Below are 19,890 nucleotides of genomic sequence, written 5' to 3'. Positions count from 1 at the left end.
ATAAGTGAGGTTTAACCCTCTTCTTAACAAATCAGGAATTACAACCACATCATCTATGAAAAATGGCCTCCTCTTTCATCTGCTTCGTTGATTAGAGCAATGCGTCACCGTCGATGCTGACTCTTGGTAGTAGAGGTGACAAAAGATCGAAAAAAAAAATCATGGAAACATCAAATTCAAAAAGAAGAAAAAAATTGAAAATATTAAAGATAATGTTGAAAATTTTAAATCTACTATTCGCCTCTTCACTTCAAGATGATTTACAAATAATTTTCTTTTAAAATCTATGCTTTTTCTCTTTTTTTTTTTTTGTAATAGCTGTAATAGTAAAGCTAGAATTTTTATACAAATTTCAGGATTTTTTATATCTTTGAGGATTTAAGTTTTAGGCATGGGTTATTTTTTCTGGAGACTGTTGTTAAGTGCTTTGAATGGTTGCTAATTCCCCCATGCCTCTAATATTTGCATAAGAACAATGAAAACCCTAACTATTATATGCTACAATTATTACTAGTTAAGGAAGCAAAGCATGTTATTTATGCCCTAAGGACATTGGAATTTACTGTGAATTTTTCACAGAGGATATGGTTGTTGTTCTCAATTTGTTAAGGTGAGAGGTAAACCTCGTTTGTATAAAAAGATTGGAACTAAAATCAACATTTTTATTTTATTTAAATACGTGAAAAATCAAATAATTTCAGGTTAGATCCCTGTTTACCATTTTAATCGGAGTGACTAAACTAATCCAACACGTGTACCTATTTTTTCGGATGCGTATAATAAAAACTTTTGAAAATTGGGACGTTTACCCTAAAATAAATGATTAAAACATAAAATATTTGATATGGTCTCTTTTTGTTCTGCTCCACAAAACTTGCTATATATAACAGAAAACTAGTTTTGAATGTTGTTTTTCTTATCCCTTTCTCGACCAGCTGCTTGTTTCACCATGGAGAAAACAGATATGTGCAACTCCAGCATGGTTTCCACATCCCATGATGTTGAGGAGTCTTGGGATGATGAATTCCAACAACTGGTGCAAACCCTCCCTAAAGATAAAAGCTTCACAGGAATGAATCTTTACTTCTTCCAAGGTTTCTGGTGCCCATCAATTGTTTTAAAAGCAGTGATTTCTTGTCAGAAACATTTCCAAGCATTTGATTCTGATATTCTCATCGCCACTTTGCCAAAATGTGGCACTACTTGGCTTAAAGCTTTGACTTTCGCCACTTTGTACCGCAGTCAGTTCGCAAGGGAAAACAATCCCTTGCTCACCTATAACCCTCACTCTCTGGTTCGCTTCATTGATTATGACTTTTATTTGAACGATACTTGTCCTGATCTCGAAAATTGTACTCTTTATCAGCCAAGACTTTTTTCTATCCACTTGCCTTATGCTTCTTTGCCAACTTCCATTAAAGATTCCAACTGTAAGATTGTTTACTTATGTAGAAACCCCATGGACACGCTCATTTCTTTTTGGTCTTTCTTTTCCAGGCTTCGAGGCGAAGGCTTTGAGCCAGTATCACTAGATGAAGCTTTTGAGATGTTCTGCCAAGGAATCAATGAATTTGGACCATTTTTCGATCATGTGCTAGGGTATTGGAGGGCAAGCCAAGAAAAATCGAGCAAAATATTGTTTTTACAGTATGAAGATCTCAAGGAAGACATCAATTCTCACCTAAAAAAGTTGGCAATGTTTTTGGGGGTTCCTTTCACTGAGGAAGAAGAGAAACAAGGAGTTGTTGAAGAAATAGCGAAAAATTGCAGCTTTGAGAACATGAAAGACTTGGAAGTGAATAAGAAGGGCGCGCAAACTTTTGGGTATCCACAAGAAACTTTCTCAGGGAAAACAAAGACTTTTGTGATTCCACGGGAAGCTTTCTTTAGAAAAGCAAAAACGGGAGATTGGAGCAATTATCTCACACCCTCCATGGTTGATCGTCTAGAGAAACTTATTCAAGAGAAATTGGATAACTCAGGTTTAACATTTAAATTGTTCTCTAAAACTTCAAAAGATATTACTTCTACATGACGAGGGATGTATGTATATTGGCTTTAATTTATGAAGAATAAATTCCATATTTGCATGTAGAGAGTCTTTCCCTCGCAAAATAAGGTTATATAATAATATTGAGGTTAAGATATGCTTGTATTCCCTATATTTATCCAGAATTTGAGATTTAGTTACTGTATTTTAAAAGTTAAAATTTTAAGACTCTTGCTTTGTCAATTTAAAGATTTTAATCTAATCATTATCATTGTTTGTAATTTCTGTCAAGACTTGTCAACTTAACATTTTTAATTTTTTGTCAATCATGTGCAATGTTATAAGAGGGCAATTTAATTAGCATGCCGTGTTGGCAAGTTTTGATGAAAAATGCTAATAATATGAATGATTGGATTGAAATTTTACATAAAAATTAAAAGAATTTCACTTTCAACTATTTAAATATAATGACTAAATTTTAGATCTTATCTAAATCTGAGGACCTAATATTATTCCAAGGACATGTAATATAATTATCTTATTGTAAGGTTATGGTTTATGAATATCTATATATCTAGATATAATAAAACCAACTCGTTTGAGAGCCCACTAGGAATAAATAGGGTATTGTGATAAGTTGTTAAGAGTAAATAAGTTTATTGTTGTGATTTTAAATTATTTTTCACATAATTTTAGTTAATTGATTATCTGTTTAAAAATGTTAAAAATTCATTAATTAAGTAATATTTTTATAATTGAAAATATTCATTGATTGAAAAGTTAATTGATCGTCTTAATTGTTAAAAAATTACTTTTCACTTAATTTTAATTAATTGATCATCTTCCACCCTTTTTAGGTATGGCAACAACTTAATATCCAAGGGTTGTTTGGTTTTTATTTTTTTCTCTTATGTTGGTTTCACTTGTAACTCGGCTAGGATGCGCCTGTCATTGTAAAGGCTCAATCTTGTGAACATTGCTCTTAGTTCCGTTTTTACCTTCCTGCTTAGGGCATCTACTAAAACGTCTACTTTCTTTAGATGGTATTCAATTGTGCAATTGTAGTCTTCGAGTAGCTCAATCAATCTCCTTTAGATTAGGTTAAGCCCTTTTTAAGTTATGAGATACTTTAAACTTTTTTTATTTGTGTAAATTGTGCACTTTTCTCCATAAAGATAATGCCTTCAAATTTTAAGTCCGAAGACCACCGCTGCTTACTTTAGGTCATGTGTAGGCTAGTTGCGCTCATGGGTTTTGAGTTTCCTTGAAACATAAATGACTACCAACTTACATTAAAACACAACTGAGTCCCACATGTGATGCATCAGTATAAATAACATATACTTTTTCTTATTTAGGTTGGATCAAGATAGGAGCTTGAGTTAAAATCGATTTTAAGTTCTCGAAACTATTTTGTTATTCCTCGATCCACTTAAAGGGCGTGTCTTTCCTCAGTAACTTAGTTAAGGGGGTGACTACTAACGAAAAACCTTCAACCAGCCTTTTTAGTATCATGCTAAGCCTAGAAAACTCTAAATTTCCAAGACATTCTTTGGTTGCTTCCATTCTAGGATTGTTTCTATCTTCTTCAGATCTACTTGGATTCCATCAGCAAATATAATGTGACGTAGGAACATGATTTTCTTAAGCCAAAATTTGCACTTGTTAAACTTTTTGAAAAGTTTCTTTTCCCATAGAATTTGTAAAATAATCCTCAAGTGTTCGTTGTGCTTCGTTTCAAATTTTGAGTATATGAAAATATCATCAATAAAGACTAAGATAAATAGGTCAAGGAAAGGTTAAAACACGCAGTTCATGAGATCCATGAGTGTTGGTGTATTCGTTAATCCGAATGACATGACCAAAAACTCATAGTGATCATAACAAGTTCTAAAAGTTGTTTTGGGTACATCCATCTCTTTAACCTTCAGTTGGTAATACCCCGACCTTAAATCTATGTTGGAAAACACAGTGGCACATTGGAATTGATCAAATAAGTCATCTATCCTTCGTAAAGGGTATTTATTTTTCACCATTAACTGATTTAGTTGACGGTAATCGATGCAAAGTCAAAGAGATCCATCCTTCTTTTTCACAAACAATACTGGTGCTCCCTACGGAGAAATACTGGGTCTAATGAATCTACGATCTAGCAACTCTTGTAGTTAAAATTTTAATTCTTTTAACTCATTTGGAGCCATACAATAAAGATCTATTAACACTGGTGCAATTCTTAGCATTACCTCAATTTCGAACTCTACCTCACGATCCGAAGATAACTCTGGCAGTTCTTTGGGAAATTCACTAATTATTCAAATGTCGTTTACTTGGGTACGACAATTTTAACATCTTTGACATAAGCTAAGAACGATTCAAAACCCTTGCGAACCAACTTTTCTGCGACCATGGCTGAAATCACCTTTGATATGTAATTTCTTTTGTTTCCTACTATGACAACTTCATTTCTATCATTGGTTTTTAAGGTTGCCCTTTTTAAGGGACAATCCAAATTTTACTTGGTGCTCCATCAACCAGTCCATCCTCAGAATTAAATTGAATTCCTCGAATTACAATTCCATAAGATCGACGTGAAAAATTTCCCCTTATAACTCCAATAGAGATATTTTTTTAATTCTGTATATCCTAATTATTTCTTCTAATGGTCTCATTAATGTCATAACATTACTAGTTTTTTTACTTCTTCTTTCAATTTTTCAACCTTATTCAATTCTACATACAAATGAGTCCCACATCAATTAAAGTAAAGAAAGGCACAGAATGAATAAGGACTATACCTTTGATGACATCGACGACATTCTTATCCTCCTATCCTCTTTCCATATAAACTAAGGTTGGTTGCCTCGCTTCTGCATGATTTGCACTCTATGTCGGCACTTTCTGACCTAGGTTTTCGTCGTTTCAATTGGATCTACGATTTCCTTATCTTTGGGTCCAATTTTGGCCCTGATTATGCTATTGAATAGGTTTATTCCAATGAGGACAATCATTTATTTAATTTTCTTTCGACCCACACTTACAATCTATTTCTAACATTCTCTTGTGTGATGTTTCTCACAATATTGGCACTTTGAAGTACGTTCGTCATTGGACTTGGGTTGTGGCTTAACCTTTTTTGTAGGTATGTGGTTTGAATTATTTGAACCTGAATTCTTTTGTTTGGAACTTTCTATCTCTTTTCTTGTTCCATGCATTTGATTTCCTCTAAGATTTTGGTGTTTTCAACCAAATTTTTGAACTTCTTTTCCTAGAGGAGTGCCATTTGTATTTTCAAGTCATATCTCAACCCTCTTTTCAAACCTTACACTTTTATCTTTCTTTGTTGCTACCAATTTGAGAATATAACGACTCAATAATAGAAATTCAACTTTGTACTCCAAAACTGGCATATCTACTTGTTTTAATTCAATGAATTCATATCTACAGGTTCAACATATCGAGGGCCCACATATTTTTTCTGGAAAACTTCTTGGAAATAATTCCAAGGTATTCATTCTGGAAGCGTTCCTTTAACAATAGCCCGCCACCATCAATAGGCTTCATCTCTTAACAAGGATACAACTCCTATTAACTTTTGTTCTGGAATGCATTCTAGATCCTCCAAAATTATTTCCGTTATTCCCATCCAATACTCTACTATGGTGAGTTGTTTTGGTAACACCTTTAAATAATTCAACCTCATTTGACTTAAGCTTTGCTGCGACCATCTTTCCGTTACCATTACTTGATCTGGCAACCTTTTGAATAGCTCTCAACATAGCTTGAGTCGTTGCACCGTCTCCAACGATTCCATCATTCTGATTTCTCGTTCCCATATCTCCGTTCTCATGATTTCTGTCGTCATTAACTATAGAATTTTCTACATAATCCTCCATAGGATTTGGGTTTTCTCCCTGTACCTGTCGAACTATTGACAGGTACAGCCTTATGCAGTCTTACCCTACTACATCTGCCTTAAGTGTTTATAATGATATTTTATGAAAATCTACAATTCCGGGTCCTAATTCTCTTCATTGCCTGAGAGGAATGAACTTACAACGGCTCAATGTGAGTCTAATTTTTAAACCATTATATATAACTATTTCAAGGTAAAGCATTCAATATATAGTGTCACAATAGTAGTTTAAGCATATTATAAGGAACATTCAACAAAATAATGCAAGTACAAGTTATATTCATGATGCAAATGTAATTTCCCACCTATCCATCTTATCTGCCCTCGAGCATTTCTCAACACTCCAAAACATATGTCAATAATTAACTATCCCAAATTTCCCGATGAAAATGGTTGTTCAGTTGTCATTCATGATGATGACTTTTACTAAAATAACTTACCATCTCTAGTTGCCTGATTTTGATGGCTTTTCAACCTATCATTTTGGTTTATCTAGTTTTGATGACATTGCAGCCTACTTTATATAGTACTGACTTTTGGTATAGACTTAATTTGCCATTTTCTCCTATAAAACTCCTCTGTCCGCTATACCCAATTTCATGTAATTATGCACATATACTCAACATATCATGCTATTAATCATCAACCATGCTATGCTTGTCAAGCACATTATTTTATACTATCATTTAATGACATGTATTTTTGCATTCATTCATATCAATTTCACATATACAATTTCTTCATGCAACTAAAACTTGTAACTACATATTGACATTAGATTGTTTATCATGCTTGTTCGGCTAACACATATATAATAAGTTTAAATGTAAGTGTTAGATTATAATTTCCTAAATAAGGAATATTATGTGTGTATTAGCTAGGATTCTATAAATATTTCAATGATTGTTATCCCTAACTTTAAGGTTGTTTTTAGGGTCAAGATTCCTAGAATTAGTCTATTTCCTAGTATAGAGTTTCCTAAGTTAGGCTTACTGTACGTGTATATATCAGTGTAATTTCTTATGAATAAATTCAAGCCTAATTTTAACATGGTATCAGAGTATTTTTTAGCTTAGTTTCTGGGATTTTTTTATTCTTTGTCTGGCAACTTCTTCTCATTCCCTATCAACCTTCAAGCCTGTAGAATTTGTTCAAAAGAAACATGGCTAAAACTGTCAAAACCAGTAACACTAAGGATATCTCAGAAGTCTCTATGAACAACTCAAACCCAACAACTGAGTTGCAGAACATCCAAGCAGCCTATAGGTTAAATGGGAAGAATTACCTGAAGTGGTCTCAACTGGTTTGTACGTTCTTGAACGGAAGAGGAAAGCTGAGTCACCTACTCGGAACTGGACCTAAAGAAGGAGATCCTAAGTTTGGTGCTTGGGATGAACAAGACTCTATGGTAATGTCTTGGTTATGGAACTCTATGATGCCAGAAATCAGTGATACATGCATGTTCCTTAACACAACAAAAGAAATATGGGAAGCTGTGAAGTAGACTTATTCTAAATTTTGAGATGTTGCCTAAATTTATGAAATCAAGACTAAGATTTCATCTACCAAGCAAGGAAATCGTTCAATCATAGAGTATTCAAATCAGTTGCAAAGCTTATGACAAGAGATGGATCACTACCAATGTATTTAGATGAAGTATAGTGAAGATGCAACACTCTTGAAAAGGTTCATTGAAAAGGATCAAATTTAAGATTTTCTTGTTGGATTAAATGTTGAGTTTGATGCAGTAAGAGTTTAAATACTTGGAAAAGAGGATCTACCATCACTAAATGAGACAATTGCGATTCTTTGTGCTGAGGAAGGAAAAAGAGGAGTTATGATTGAGAATAGTTAGGTGGATAGTTCAGCCTTGGTTACAAAAGTTGTAAATGAGAGGAGATTTGGCCTGGAGCAGCCAATTAGTGAAGATTGTAGGCAGACAGAACTTGCAAGGCCTATTAACAGGGATTCCTTATGGTCTACTTACTAAAAAAAACCCCGTCACACTAAAGAAATATGCTGAAAAATCCATAGAAAGCCATAGACAACGAATAATTTTTTCTAAAAAAAAGTGGATAACCAAAGGGACAAGGGCAAACACATACAGCAAGACAGCTGGCTGGAGAAGAGAATTCTCAAGAATCATCTGTTGAGTTCAATAAAGAAGAAATTGAGAAGTTGAAGAATCTGTTGGGATCATTGGAAAAATATTCTTCAACAAGTACTTATAGTTTGGATTTTTCAAGTATATCCTCTTCTCAAGACTCTAAAGTCTCGAATTTACCCACAAAAATTTCTTGGGTCATTGACTCAGGAGCTACAGACCACATGACCCATTCCTCACAAAAATTTGTTTTATATACACCTTGCCCTAGTAATAGAAAGATAACAGTAGTCGATGGTTCTGTGATCACAATGGCTGGTCAGGGTGATATTGTTATAAACAAAACTCTTAGTCTTAGAAATGTCCTCCATGTTCCAAAATAGTTTACCAATCCTCTATCCATCCAAAAATTTACCAAAAACTCTAATTGTAGTTTGGTTTTCTATCCCAATCGATGTGTTTTTTAAGAATAGAATACGAGGAGGATGATTGGACATGTTAAAGAAGTAAATGGCCTATACTATCTTGAAGAATCTCGTGGACAAGTTAGTGCTCTGAACTCCTCACATTTACCATTCATTTCAGAATCTGTTAAAACCAATAAATACCAAATTTGGCTCCATCACCTCCGCATTAGTCATCCATCATTTAGAGTCCTTAAAGTTATGTTTCCTTCATTGTTCAAAGGATTAACTGTTGAAAAATTACATTGTGATGCATGTGAACTTGCAAAACAAAACATAAACATACATCTTTTCTGGTAAGCAATAAAAGAACATCTGCTTCTTTTTCTCTTATTCATATTGATGTTTAGGGACAATCCACTATTTCAAATATTTCTAGGGCTCAGTGGTTTGTATCTTTTATTGATGGTTGTACCCGTGCATCTTGGATATTCCTTTTAAAATAGAAATCTGATGGAAGGTCTGTCTTCCTAACCTTTTACAATATGATCAAAACACAATTTGATGCTGAAATAAAAAAAGTTTAGGTCAGACAATGCCAATGACTATTTCAATCAATTTCTTTCACCAAATTTCCAAGAAAGAGGCATTATACATGAGTTATCTTGTGTTAGCACACCCCAACAAAATGATGTTGTCGAAAGAAAGGATGGTCACATTTTAGCTATTACAAAAGCTTTCTTGTTCCAAAAAAAATGTCCCTAAACAATACTAGGGGAGGCTGTTTTAACTGCTACTCATATGATAAATAGATTGCCTAAAAAGTCCTTGAATCTCAAAGTCTTATGCAAGTTCTAGTAAAATTCTTTCCTTATTTCAATACTTAAAATAACCTTACTCCTAAAATATTTGGTTGTGTTGCCTTTGTACATGTACATTCTCAAAATAGGGGAAAACTTGATCCATCAACTGTCAAATGTGTCTTTCTCGGTTATTCTTCCACTAAAAAAGGGAACAAATGCTATCATCCAGCCACAAAAAAATATTATGTATCAGTTGATGTTACTTTTACAGAACAAGAGAATTACTTTACTAGTCCGTATCTTTGGAGGAAGATCTCATTCACAGAAGATAAGGACAGAGAATTCTTTCTTCTTAATTTTCCAGCTCCTACCCAGTCAAACACTCAATCTTTTCCTGGCAACCAGCCTGCCCTCGAAACTATGCAACCTGAAACAGAGCCTAATACACCCAAATCACAAGAAGGGATTCAAAATACTACTCATCTTTTACTGGTTTACTCAAGGAAGAAAGCATCGGTGCAAGTTCAATCATCATCTTCTTCTATACAACCTGCTACTATACAACCCGAGGTAATTGTTGAACCTACTTTGAATACTAATACTAAAACTATTAAAAATTTAGATCAGAGAGACTATGATTTTCCCATTGCTATTAGAAAAGGGACTAGAGCCTGCACAAGACATTTCCAAAACCTTCATGTCTTACAAAAATTTGTCCCATAAGCAAAAAGCCTTTCTTACTAGCCTAAATTTCATCTCCATTCCCAAAACCGTATCTGAGGCATTAGATGATGAGAATTGGAAAATTGCCATAAAGGTCGAAATGGAAGCCCTTAAAAAAATAAGACATGGGACTTGGTGAAATTACCGAGAGGAAAGAAACCAGTGGGATGTCGATGGGTTCACAGTAAAATATAAGTCAGATGGTTCTTTAGAGAGGTACAAAGCAAGATTGGTTGCTAAAGGGTACACTCAAATGTATGGAATAGACTACCTTGAGATATTTGCTCCTATTGCAAAGATGAACACTGTGAGAGTGTTATTGTTACTAGCTGCCAATCAAGGCTAGAAATTATAGTAATTTGATATCAAAAATGCCTTTTTACATGGTGATCTTGAGGAGGAAGTCTATATGGATGTTCCACCAGGATTTGGTCCAAATATAAGACAGGTAGTTTGCTAACTAAAAAAGGCTTTGTACAGACTAAAATAGTCCCCGAGAGCTTGGTTTGGAAGGTTTACCAAATTAATGCTCAAGTTAGGGTATAAACAGAGCTAAGGAGATCACACTTTGTTTGTAAAGCACTCATATTTATTGGGAGTGACTGCTTTATTAGTATATATAGATAACATTATAGTGACTAGTAATGATCTGGAAGGAATGGAGAATTTAAAGAAATGTCTAGTAAAAGAATTTGAAGTCAAAGAGCTCGGTAAGTTAAAATATTTTCTCAGTATTGAAGCGGCACATTATCAGGAAGAAATCTTCATATCTCAGCAAAAATACATAATTGATTTGTTGACAGAAACGAGCAAGTTGGGATGCAGACCAGCAGAGATGCCTATAAAGGTTAACCACAAACTTGGAGGTGCACTAGAAGATGCAGCAGTTGATAAAGGTTCATATCAAAGACTTGTGGGGAAGCTCATCTACTTGTCACATACTAGATCAGATATTGCCTATGCAATCGATGTTGTAATTCAATTCATGTACAACCCCAAATAATCACATCTTAGAGCAGTGTATCAGATTACACAAGGTCTATTGTTGATAGAAAATCAACCTCGGGCTATTGCACTTTCCTAGGAGGCAACCTTGTGACTTGGAGGAGTAAAAAATAGAATGTTATGGTTAGATCTAGTGTAGAAGTTGAATTTAGGGCAATGGCACTCAGGATTTGTGAGTTATTATGACTGAAAATCATTTTGGAAGATTTGAAGATCAAGTGGGAAGGTCCAATGAAGTTGTATTGTGATAATAAGTCTGCTAGCAATATTGCACATAATCCAGTTCAACATGATCGTACAAAGCATGTTGAGGTTGACAGACATTTTATAAAAGAAAAGCTTGACAGTGGCTTAATTTGCACTCTATTTGTGTCCACTTATGGTCAACTAGCAGATATACTTACCAAAGGATTGTTTGGGAAGTTCTTTAAGAAACTAGTAAGCAAGCTGAGAATGGATGATATCCACTTCCTAGCTTGAGGAGGAGTATCAAATTACAGTTTCCTAAATAAGGAATATTGTGTGTGTATTAGCTAGGATTCTATAAATATTTCAATGATTGTCATACCGAACTTTAAGGTTGTTTTTAGGGTCAACATTCCTAGAATTAGTCTGTTTCCTAGTATAAAGTTTCCTAAGTTAGGCTCACTGTGTGTATATATGTCAATGTAATTTCTTGTGAATAAATTCATACCTGATTTTAACAGTAAAGTTCACACATATAGGGTTTGCACATCTAGCATTCATATGAGTACATAAATAAGGTTTGTATGTATAACATGTAAGGTTTGCATGAATAAACATATAGAGTTCCTCATTAATATAAGTAGGGTTCGTATAAATATTTATATAAGAGTTCGCTCATAGGGTTCTTATTCATAATGGTTCGCATACAAGGGTCCGCCTATAGAGGGTTCGCATACATGGGTTCTCCTACAAGAGTTCGCATACAGAGGGGTTATACACAAATTACTTTCTATCATTTCAATTAATCATACACAGTGATGTAACTTTAGATCCCACACCTGATTTGAAGACACAAAAAACCTTAATTTGGATGAAGAGATCGACAATCTACTGGGAGGGGAGGGTTGTGATTGAAATCTTGAAATCTGTGGTTGAATAAAGAAAGAACTTTAAGAGTTTTTCTTTGAAAAATTCTCTAGATGAAAAATTCTAGGGTTTGAAAAGATTGGCTATTTATAAAATTTTGTTTCCCTAATTGAAATAGTTTTAATAATTCATTTAGAATTAGGATTTACTTAAATTAAGGTTTAAATTTAAAAAAAAAACATTTTTTTTGTTTGGGATAGTTTGAAAATTTGGTACTTTATGGGTAAAAATAAGAAAATAGAATATTTTGGTTGAAAGGTGCACAAAGGGTTTTGAACTTGGGATTTAATGGAAAGCTAAAACTTTACCACAGAACCAATAGGCTCATTCTTATTAACTCTTTTATCAAAATAAGTTTTAAGTCATTCTAAAGAATTCTCCTTCCCTATGCTTTAATAAAAAAAAAACCTTAATTTTATCCCTATTTCTTCTAGCACCAATTTTGGGATGTGGCACTATATTTAATTTGGTTAAATTAATTAAACTTTAAAAGTAAGTTTTAATTTTTTTTATGTTCAATATTTATATCTATGTTATATATACTGAGTAAATAACGATTGGGGACTTCAACTAGGGAAGATGGGTGCAGAGGGTGCTCCTCACGCATCCATCCCCCCACCACTCATTTGGGTCTTCAAAGCCACCTAAACCTCGCTATATCCACCCTATGACCCACTTCATATAATATATTTATAAGTATCAGTTAAATAAATATACACCAAATTTTTTATGAAAAAAGTATGAAATATTTGTCCTCTGAACTCCCACCGCATATGTGACTTTATTCCAACTGTCACCATTGAAAAAAAATTCGTCACAACCCTTTAATTGGTAAATAAAATATAACTTCAACACGAGTTTAAAAAATTCAGAAAATAAAATCCTTACATAATATCTAAATACAAACAATGTCTCAAATACATCATAAATGTCTTCAAATGCAACACAATTGCAAAAATTCTAAAAATCAATCAATACATGTCACTCTCGTTGCTTCTATATCACATTCATTTTCTAATTCTTCTATCAATTGTGAGCATTGTATCTCTTTAACTTCTCCTGAACCTGCGTATGTAAGCTTCTTTATAAATAACTTGCACTTCTATTTGACAAATAGATTCAATGTAAACAAATGATATGTTGCTATTTTATAAATAAATTAAAAATAAAAAACATCATAAACTACCTATAAATCAGTCCAATTCCAATTTTGAGCACACATCAAAGCCTCCATAGTTTCTAGTAGAAGTCGACTATGATAAGGATCAAGTACTTGACTACTAGTGCTGAAAGCAGACTCCGAAGGGACTGTAGAAACATGAATGCTTATAATATCCTTAGCTATTTGTTGAAGAATGGGGTATGTGTTCTCATTTTTCTTCCACCAGGCGAGGATATCAAAATCATCACACAGTGGTACATTAGAAGCTTCCAAGTATTTTTCCAAATCTGCTTTTTCATAACTCTAACTCTTATCTTGCTCCATAAATTGTGCAAATCCTTGCATATAAGCATCTCCTCCAATGTTACCAATATCACTAGGTGCTTGAAAACTAATAGCTTAAACCCTACCATTCTTAGACCCTTATTCATCCGCCAACTGGTGAAGAAACATACTAATTCTACTAACCTCCCTCTATGCTTCATTATGATCAAATATTTTTTTAAAAATAGAAGCGGATAAGGGCCATTTTGTATCTTGGATCAAGTATTGTCGCCACACCCATTAGACCATTAACACCAATCCAGTACTTGCTGTATTTTTCTAGCATTACTTATGCCATTTTCCTTATATAATCATAAGGAGACAAAAGCCAATTAGATATATAGCAAGTCTAAGAGTACAAATTTTGGGAAAATAAATATTGACAGTGGGAAATCTTGAAGTAGAGAAGTCAAAGGTGGTAGTACTAAACATTTCCATTCTTTCACATACTTTTTCTAATTTTTCCCAATCTTCATTGTTTTGTAGGTTCTTATAAAGATTATCTCAGCCACTCAAAACAAAAACACTTTTCTATACTTCATAGAAACTGTAAGCATTTCAAAAGTAGAATTCCACCGAGTCTTGCAATGAAATGCCAATTTTTTTTTTTTTGTATTTAGGAACTAATTGCCTAGCTACTTGTTCAAACTTTTGGATCCTTTTATCCGAAGCAGTCCAAAACACAACACTATCTCTAATTCTTTGGACACTATCAACTACAACATGACTTAACCCATCTTGAACAATTAGATTTAATATATGAGTACAACAACACATGAAAAAACAAACCATGAAAAAGAAGGGAACCATAAGGAAACTCTCCACACAAAATATCCATAATTGTATCATTAGTCGTACAATTTTCCACAATGATAGTAGACAATCTAATATCAAGATTCCAAGATTGAATGTATTTTTTCAAAGTGACAGCAAGTACCTCAATGGTGTGAAGGGTTGGGTCATAACAAAACTTACCATATGCAATAAATAAAAGGTTACTAAACTAGCTAAAAAAGATCCATCCTAAAAGATTTAAAAAGAATGCAATACCTTATGATTCAACTTTGTAGTTTCCAAGCATTATCAATAAGATATGTAGTGATAGCCATATAGCCTTTTCTTTGGTTATTTGCACTCCACATATTAGTAGTTAAGGCAATCCGACTCTTTTCTTTTCTCAACAATATATTGATATTCTCCTTTTTAGAAACATATCTTTGTAGGGGTGACTATTCGATCGAGTCGAGTTGAATCGAGTAAAAAAATTTTGAGTTAGTCGAGTCAAGTTAACAAATCCTATTATTTATACTTAATATTGCATTTAGATGGACTGATTATTTAAGTAGTAGACAAAGTACAAGATTATTTAACTGCATAAACAATATAAAGATTTTGCCTTTTAACTTAATGGGCAAACAATTATCAAAACGACGTAGTTTTGCCTTTTAACTTAATTATTTTGAATTTTAACTTTAAAAAAGTAAACATTTATCAAAACGACGTAGTTTTGTCTTTTCTTATTTAGATTTTCGGATAACTTGAATTGTGTAATTCATATTCGAGTTAAACCAAAAAACTTAATTTTTTATTCGAGTTGATCCGAATAACTTGATTAACTCAAATAACTCGAACTGTTTAATTCAAAATTTGAATTTTTTATCTAGTTTTTCAAATCGAAACGGATTTTGCTCACCATCTTTGCATGATGTCTTTCTTAGTTGTATTGTGACTCGGTACTTTGAACCTCGGTTGAAGTGTCTTAGAATACTTTCTAAAACCATAGTGCTCAACCATGCTAATGGGATACTAATGCAAAATAATCATTTCTGTCAAGTCTGTTCTCTCATCCTCTTGGTGGAACTCATATGGTGCAAAGGTCAATGTGTCACTTTTGTTAATAGGATTAGCCTTTACACAATACAATCTAGTTTGTCATATATCTTGACATATTCTTTTTGGACAAATTTTTAGATGACCTTTCAAGTGGGCTATTCCAGGTCTTCTTCCACCAGCAAAAAGCTTGGAACAATGGTTTCACTCGACTTTTATGGCATCACCAACTCGTTTTCTTGTGAAATCAGTCCAAACTGATGATGTATGTCTACTTGTTAAAGGTAGAATAAAAGGATCCTTTAAACCACTATCTACTAGGCTTTCATCATCATCCAATGAAATCGAAGTACAACTCGCCGAAGTCGATGGTTTTGAGGGGGTAGGAATATTAGCATCTGGACTGGCCATTTCCCTGAAACATTTGCAAAGCCATAAAAGTATATTGTCAACTAAACTAAAGTGTTAGTAACAAAAGGCTTAGTATTCATTCTAGCATGAGTGCTGCATTCTCAAGTTCAAGGTCACTAAATTCACTAATTCTAGTTAATATTCTGCTTCAAATTTAATGGAAACCAAATTACCTAAAAGCCAAAAACAATATCTAATCTTTATATATTTGGCGAGAACTCTAGTACCTTTTTTTTGGGGGGGGGTGAGAAATAATTAGATAAAATAAGTTTAGTTAGAAGTCTGATTTTGTTTATCTAATAAACCAACATGTTTATCTAACATCAAACAAAACATGAACAAAACATCACTCAATTGAACAAAAAAAAAAAGAACTAATATGGAAAAAAAAAGATCAAAACAAAACAGAAAAATTTAATGTAATGACTCCACACAACAATTCAAAACTAATATAATGACTCACCTCAGAAAATATATAAAATAACAAAAAAAAACTAATGAAATAACTCATTCATTTTTCTTCTATATACTCGTTACTCCACAAAGCCACTTATAATTTGTAAGCTCATTTGCTATTATTAATTGTAGCATGGATAATGAGTAACATTTTCTATATTGCTGACAAAGTTTCATGTTTTGAACTCATCAAAGGCTCTGGTTTTTTCCAACACTAGCTTTTCATGTTCTAGATAGAATTAAATACAGCTTGTAATTTTTTGTTAGTGACCTATGAAAACGAGATTGTAATTGAATAAAATAAGAATAGAAAGTCAGTAAAACTAAAAAACTAACATTCAATTACTAAAGAAAGCATACCAAATTATGATGATTCCCACAAAGAGAGTGAGAGAGAGAAAGTTGGAGGAGAATAGGAGCTTGCGGCATGGAAGCAAAAGCTTGCAATGTGGAGTTAATTTCTTAATTTCTATGAAGCTGCAAGTAGTCAAAACAAAAAATCACTCAACTAAACAAAAAAAAGTACAGAACGAGATTGCAATGGAACAAAACAAGAACAAAATTTAAAAACCCAACAACTAACATTCAATTACCATAGAAAACATATCGAATAAATCTACTAGAGATGAATCCCACAAAGAGAGAGAGGCTACAAGAGAGAGAATTGGAGGAGAATAGGACCGTAGGAGATAAAGGAGATGATGAAGTATGAGCTTCAAGTTTGCAAGTTGCGACGTGGAGCAATGGTGAGCAATTTTAAGGTTTTCATGTAAAACAAGGAAAGTGAGAAACTGAAGGAGTGAGATGTGTTAAAATTGGGTGAGAAATTGTGGAATACTCTTCTTTTTAGAAAAGAAAAACAATAGTAGTGAATGTGAGTTAAGTATTATTATCAAAATTAATTTTTTATAAATGTTTATTTTTTAAATATGCTTATTATATTATGCAGGTGGGTAGGGATGATGTGGGGGGGCGGGCGGGTAGGGATGAGGTAGGACAAGGTCATACCCATGCCTGCCCCACTACCTACGGCGGGTCGAATTTTTGTCCTCATCCTCACCCTACCACCTGTGAAACCTTTACCCATCCCCGCCTAATTGGGTCCAAAGTGGAGCAGGACCCTGTAAAACCCGCCCCACTAATGCCCCTAATAACGATATAATAGATATAACCTACAAAATAACACTTTTAACATATAAGTATATATAATTATAATACGATAAAGTTTGTAAAACTTACATAAAAATATATTTTACTCATATTTTTTTAATTTAGAATCGTAAATAATTTTTAAGATGTAAGTTAAAATCCTAAATTTAGCAAATTAATGTATGTTGGACAAGAAAATAGTTAATACCTCATTTAAATTTTTGTGTTTAATAGTTAAATAATTAAATTTTTGTGCATTTAAAATTAAAACTAATTTAAATAAGGTTTATAAATATGGACTGATATTCAAGTTTAATTTGAGCAAATACGAATGGTGAAAATACCATATGCAAAGGTTTGAACCTAAACTAACTGGGTCAAGTTTAAGTAAATTTCTCATTATTTTTTCGTAATTTCTTTATGAATTCTCATTATTTTTTCGTAATTTTTTATAAATAATTATTTGATACACTAATAATGAAATTTTTTATTCCAAAAGCAAATTGAGATCTTTCCACTTTACCTTTTTTATCTTATATTTAATTAAATTCATTGCATTTTAAATATTGTTTTCAATTGTGAGGTTTAATATAGAGAGTAAAAAAGATAAAATTAGAGATAACCTGAAAATTTACAGTATGATATTATGGAATTTAAACGTATATGTTTATAATACAACAAATTTTATATCAATTATATAAAAAGTATAATTTATAAAATAAATTCATAACTTTTTGAAGAAGAAAATAATTATTACTTAATATGAAATTTATTAGGTAATTTATAAAATTAAAATGAACAATAATAAGTAATTAAAATATAATTATATTAAAAATAAATAAGAGTCTAACCATGCATTGCGTGGTCATATTCTTAATATATATATAAAATATGAGCAGAGAGATTGTTGTGTCGACAAAAATACTCTATTTTGACCTTTATATTACTAAATTGACATAAAAATTTAATATTTTATTCTTTAAACTTTGAGTTAATTATGGCGTGCATGGCATTTAAGTTTGAAACTTAATTAAAGAGCCATGAAATTTGATTTTAAATCAAAACTCAATTTAGTATTATTTTTCCATTGCATTACTATGTAAATGATATTTGAAAAATATATAAAATTTAATAACATTTTTTGTAAGAAATTGTATCTTTTGAAAATATACTAAATTTTTTTTATTAAGGTAAGAAAATGTTTTGAAAGAAAAAAAGAGATTGCTTTATAAACTTCGATAGATTTATCGGACTATTTCAGTGCACTACAGGAAAATAGGGCTTTAGCGGCGTTTTTAGCGGCGTTTTATTAAAAAACACCACAAAAATTATAAAACACGGAGCAATAGCAGCGCTTTTGGTAAAACGCCGCTAAAAACAGAGCAAGAGCAGCGCTTTTGGTAAAACGCCGCTAAAAACAGAGCATTAGCAGCGCTTTTGGCAAAACGCCGCTAAAAGTCATATAATCCTTAAAACCCTAAACCCCAAAAAAATAATAAACACTAATCTATAACCCCTAAAACACTAAACCCCTAAATCCAAAAAAAACCTAAATACTAAACTATAACCCCTAAAACCCTAAACTCCAAAAAACATCATATGGATGTTGATGTGTATATACATAGATATTAATGTAAAAGCTTATGTTCGTAATAAATTATGGAATTAAAACTGAATGGGGTTTGAAACGATATCACATACAATTAAAGAATTTCAATTTGAAAAAGTGTAGCTTAAAACTGAATGGGGTTTGAAAGGGAAGAAAAAGGTCTAAACCTTTGAAACATGAACTACAATTGAACAACATTGGTGTGTTGGCATACAAATTAGACGACATGTTTGATGGTATTGGGATGTCACCCAACTGTTGACTGAGTCTTAGCAATTAACATTCAACGCCAATTGTGAATTGTGAATTTATTTAAATTTTCATTCATGGATGTAATTTAATTATGATTTTAGGGTTGTTTTAGCAAAAAATAATAACTAATATTATTATCTAAACATGAATTATCATCAAATTAACTCTAAAACTCGAATTAAATACTAAAAAATATCAAACTCGGGTACCAAATTATACATTAAACCAAAAGAAAATATAAATTATTATTTTGGTTTTTATCTTTTCAAATAAGTAAAAAGGAAATTAATAGCTTCGACTTCAATACTATATTCAAATCGAGCAAAAGTGACAAAAAAAAGTCAACATTTTTTTTATAAAATCTAACACTAAAAAACAAAATTTTAATTTAGTATTTTAGGCTTTGTCTACAGAGGAAATTCATATATTCAAGATTATATTATCAAATAAATTTATAAAAATAATAATAATAAATATTTTATAAAATCATTTGACTAATAATTTTCACCAGACAAAACAAAAGATTTTAAGCAAAATAAATAAAATGATTTTTTGTGGCGTTTTTATAAAAAACGCCGCAAAAGATAAGCAATAATAGCATTTTTCATAAAAACGCCAAAAAAAATCATTTTACTTGTAACA

The 19,890-nt window shown here is 32.2% G+C and overlaps 1 protein-coding gene across 1 annotated transcript; it reads left to right on the top strand.

Moving 5' to 3' along the window:
* The first annotated feature begins 949 nt into the window (after positions 1 to 949).
* Positions 950 to 2,035, top strand: LOC108465586 (cytosolic sulfotransferase 14-like). The gene has a single exon (XM_017765947.2). The coding sequence runs from the start codon at positions 950 to 952 to the stop codon at positions 2,033 to 2,035; it is 1,086 nt and encodes a 361-aa protein (XP_017621436.2).
* The last annotated feature ends 17,855 nt before the right edge of the window (positions 2,036 to 19,890 follow it).

The sequence above is a fragment of the Gossypium arboreum genome, chromosome 11 (genome assembly GCF_025698485.1).
Source record: "Gossypium arboreum isolate Shixiya-1 chromosome 11, ASM2569848v2, whole genome shotgun sequence".
NCBI lineage: Eukaryota > Viridiplantae > Streptophyta > Magnoliopsida > Malvales > Malvaceae > Gossypium > Gossypium arboreum.
The sequence above is the reverse complement of the archived record's forward strand: the minus strand, read 5'-3'. Positions and strand labels throughout refer to the sequence as shown.

What these genes read in the sequence shown, in the direction of transcription:
- LOC108465586 (XM_017765947.2), top strand. Translation starts at nt 950, where the DNA reads ATGGAGAAAACAGATATGTGCAACTCCAGCATGGTTTCCACATCCCAT.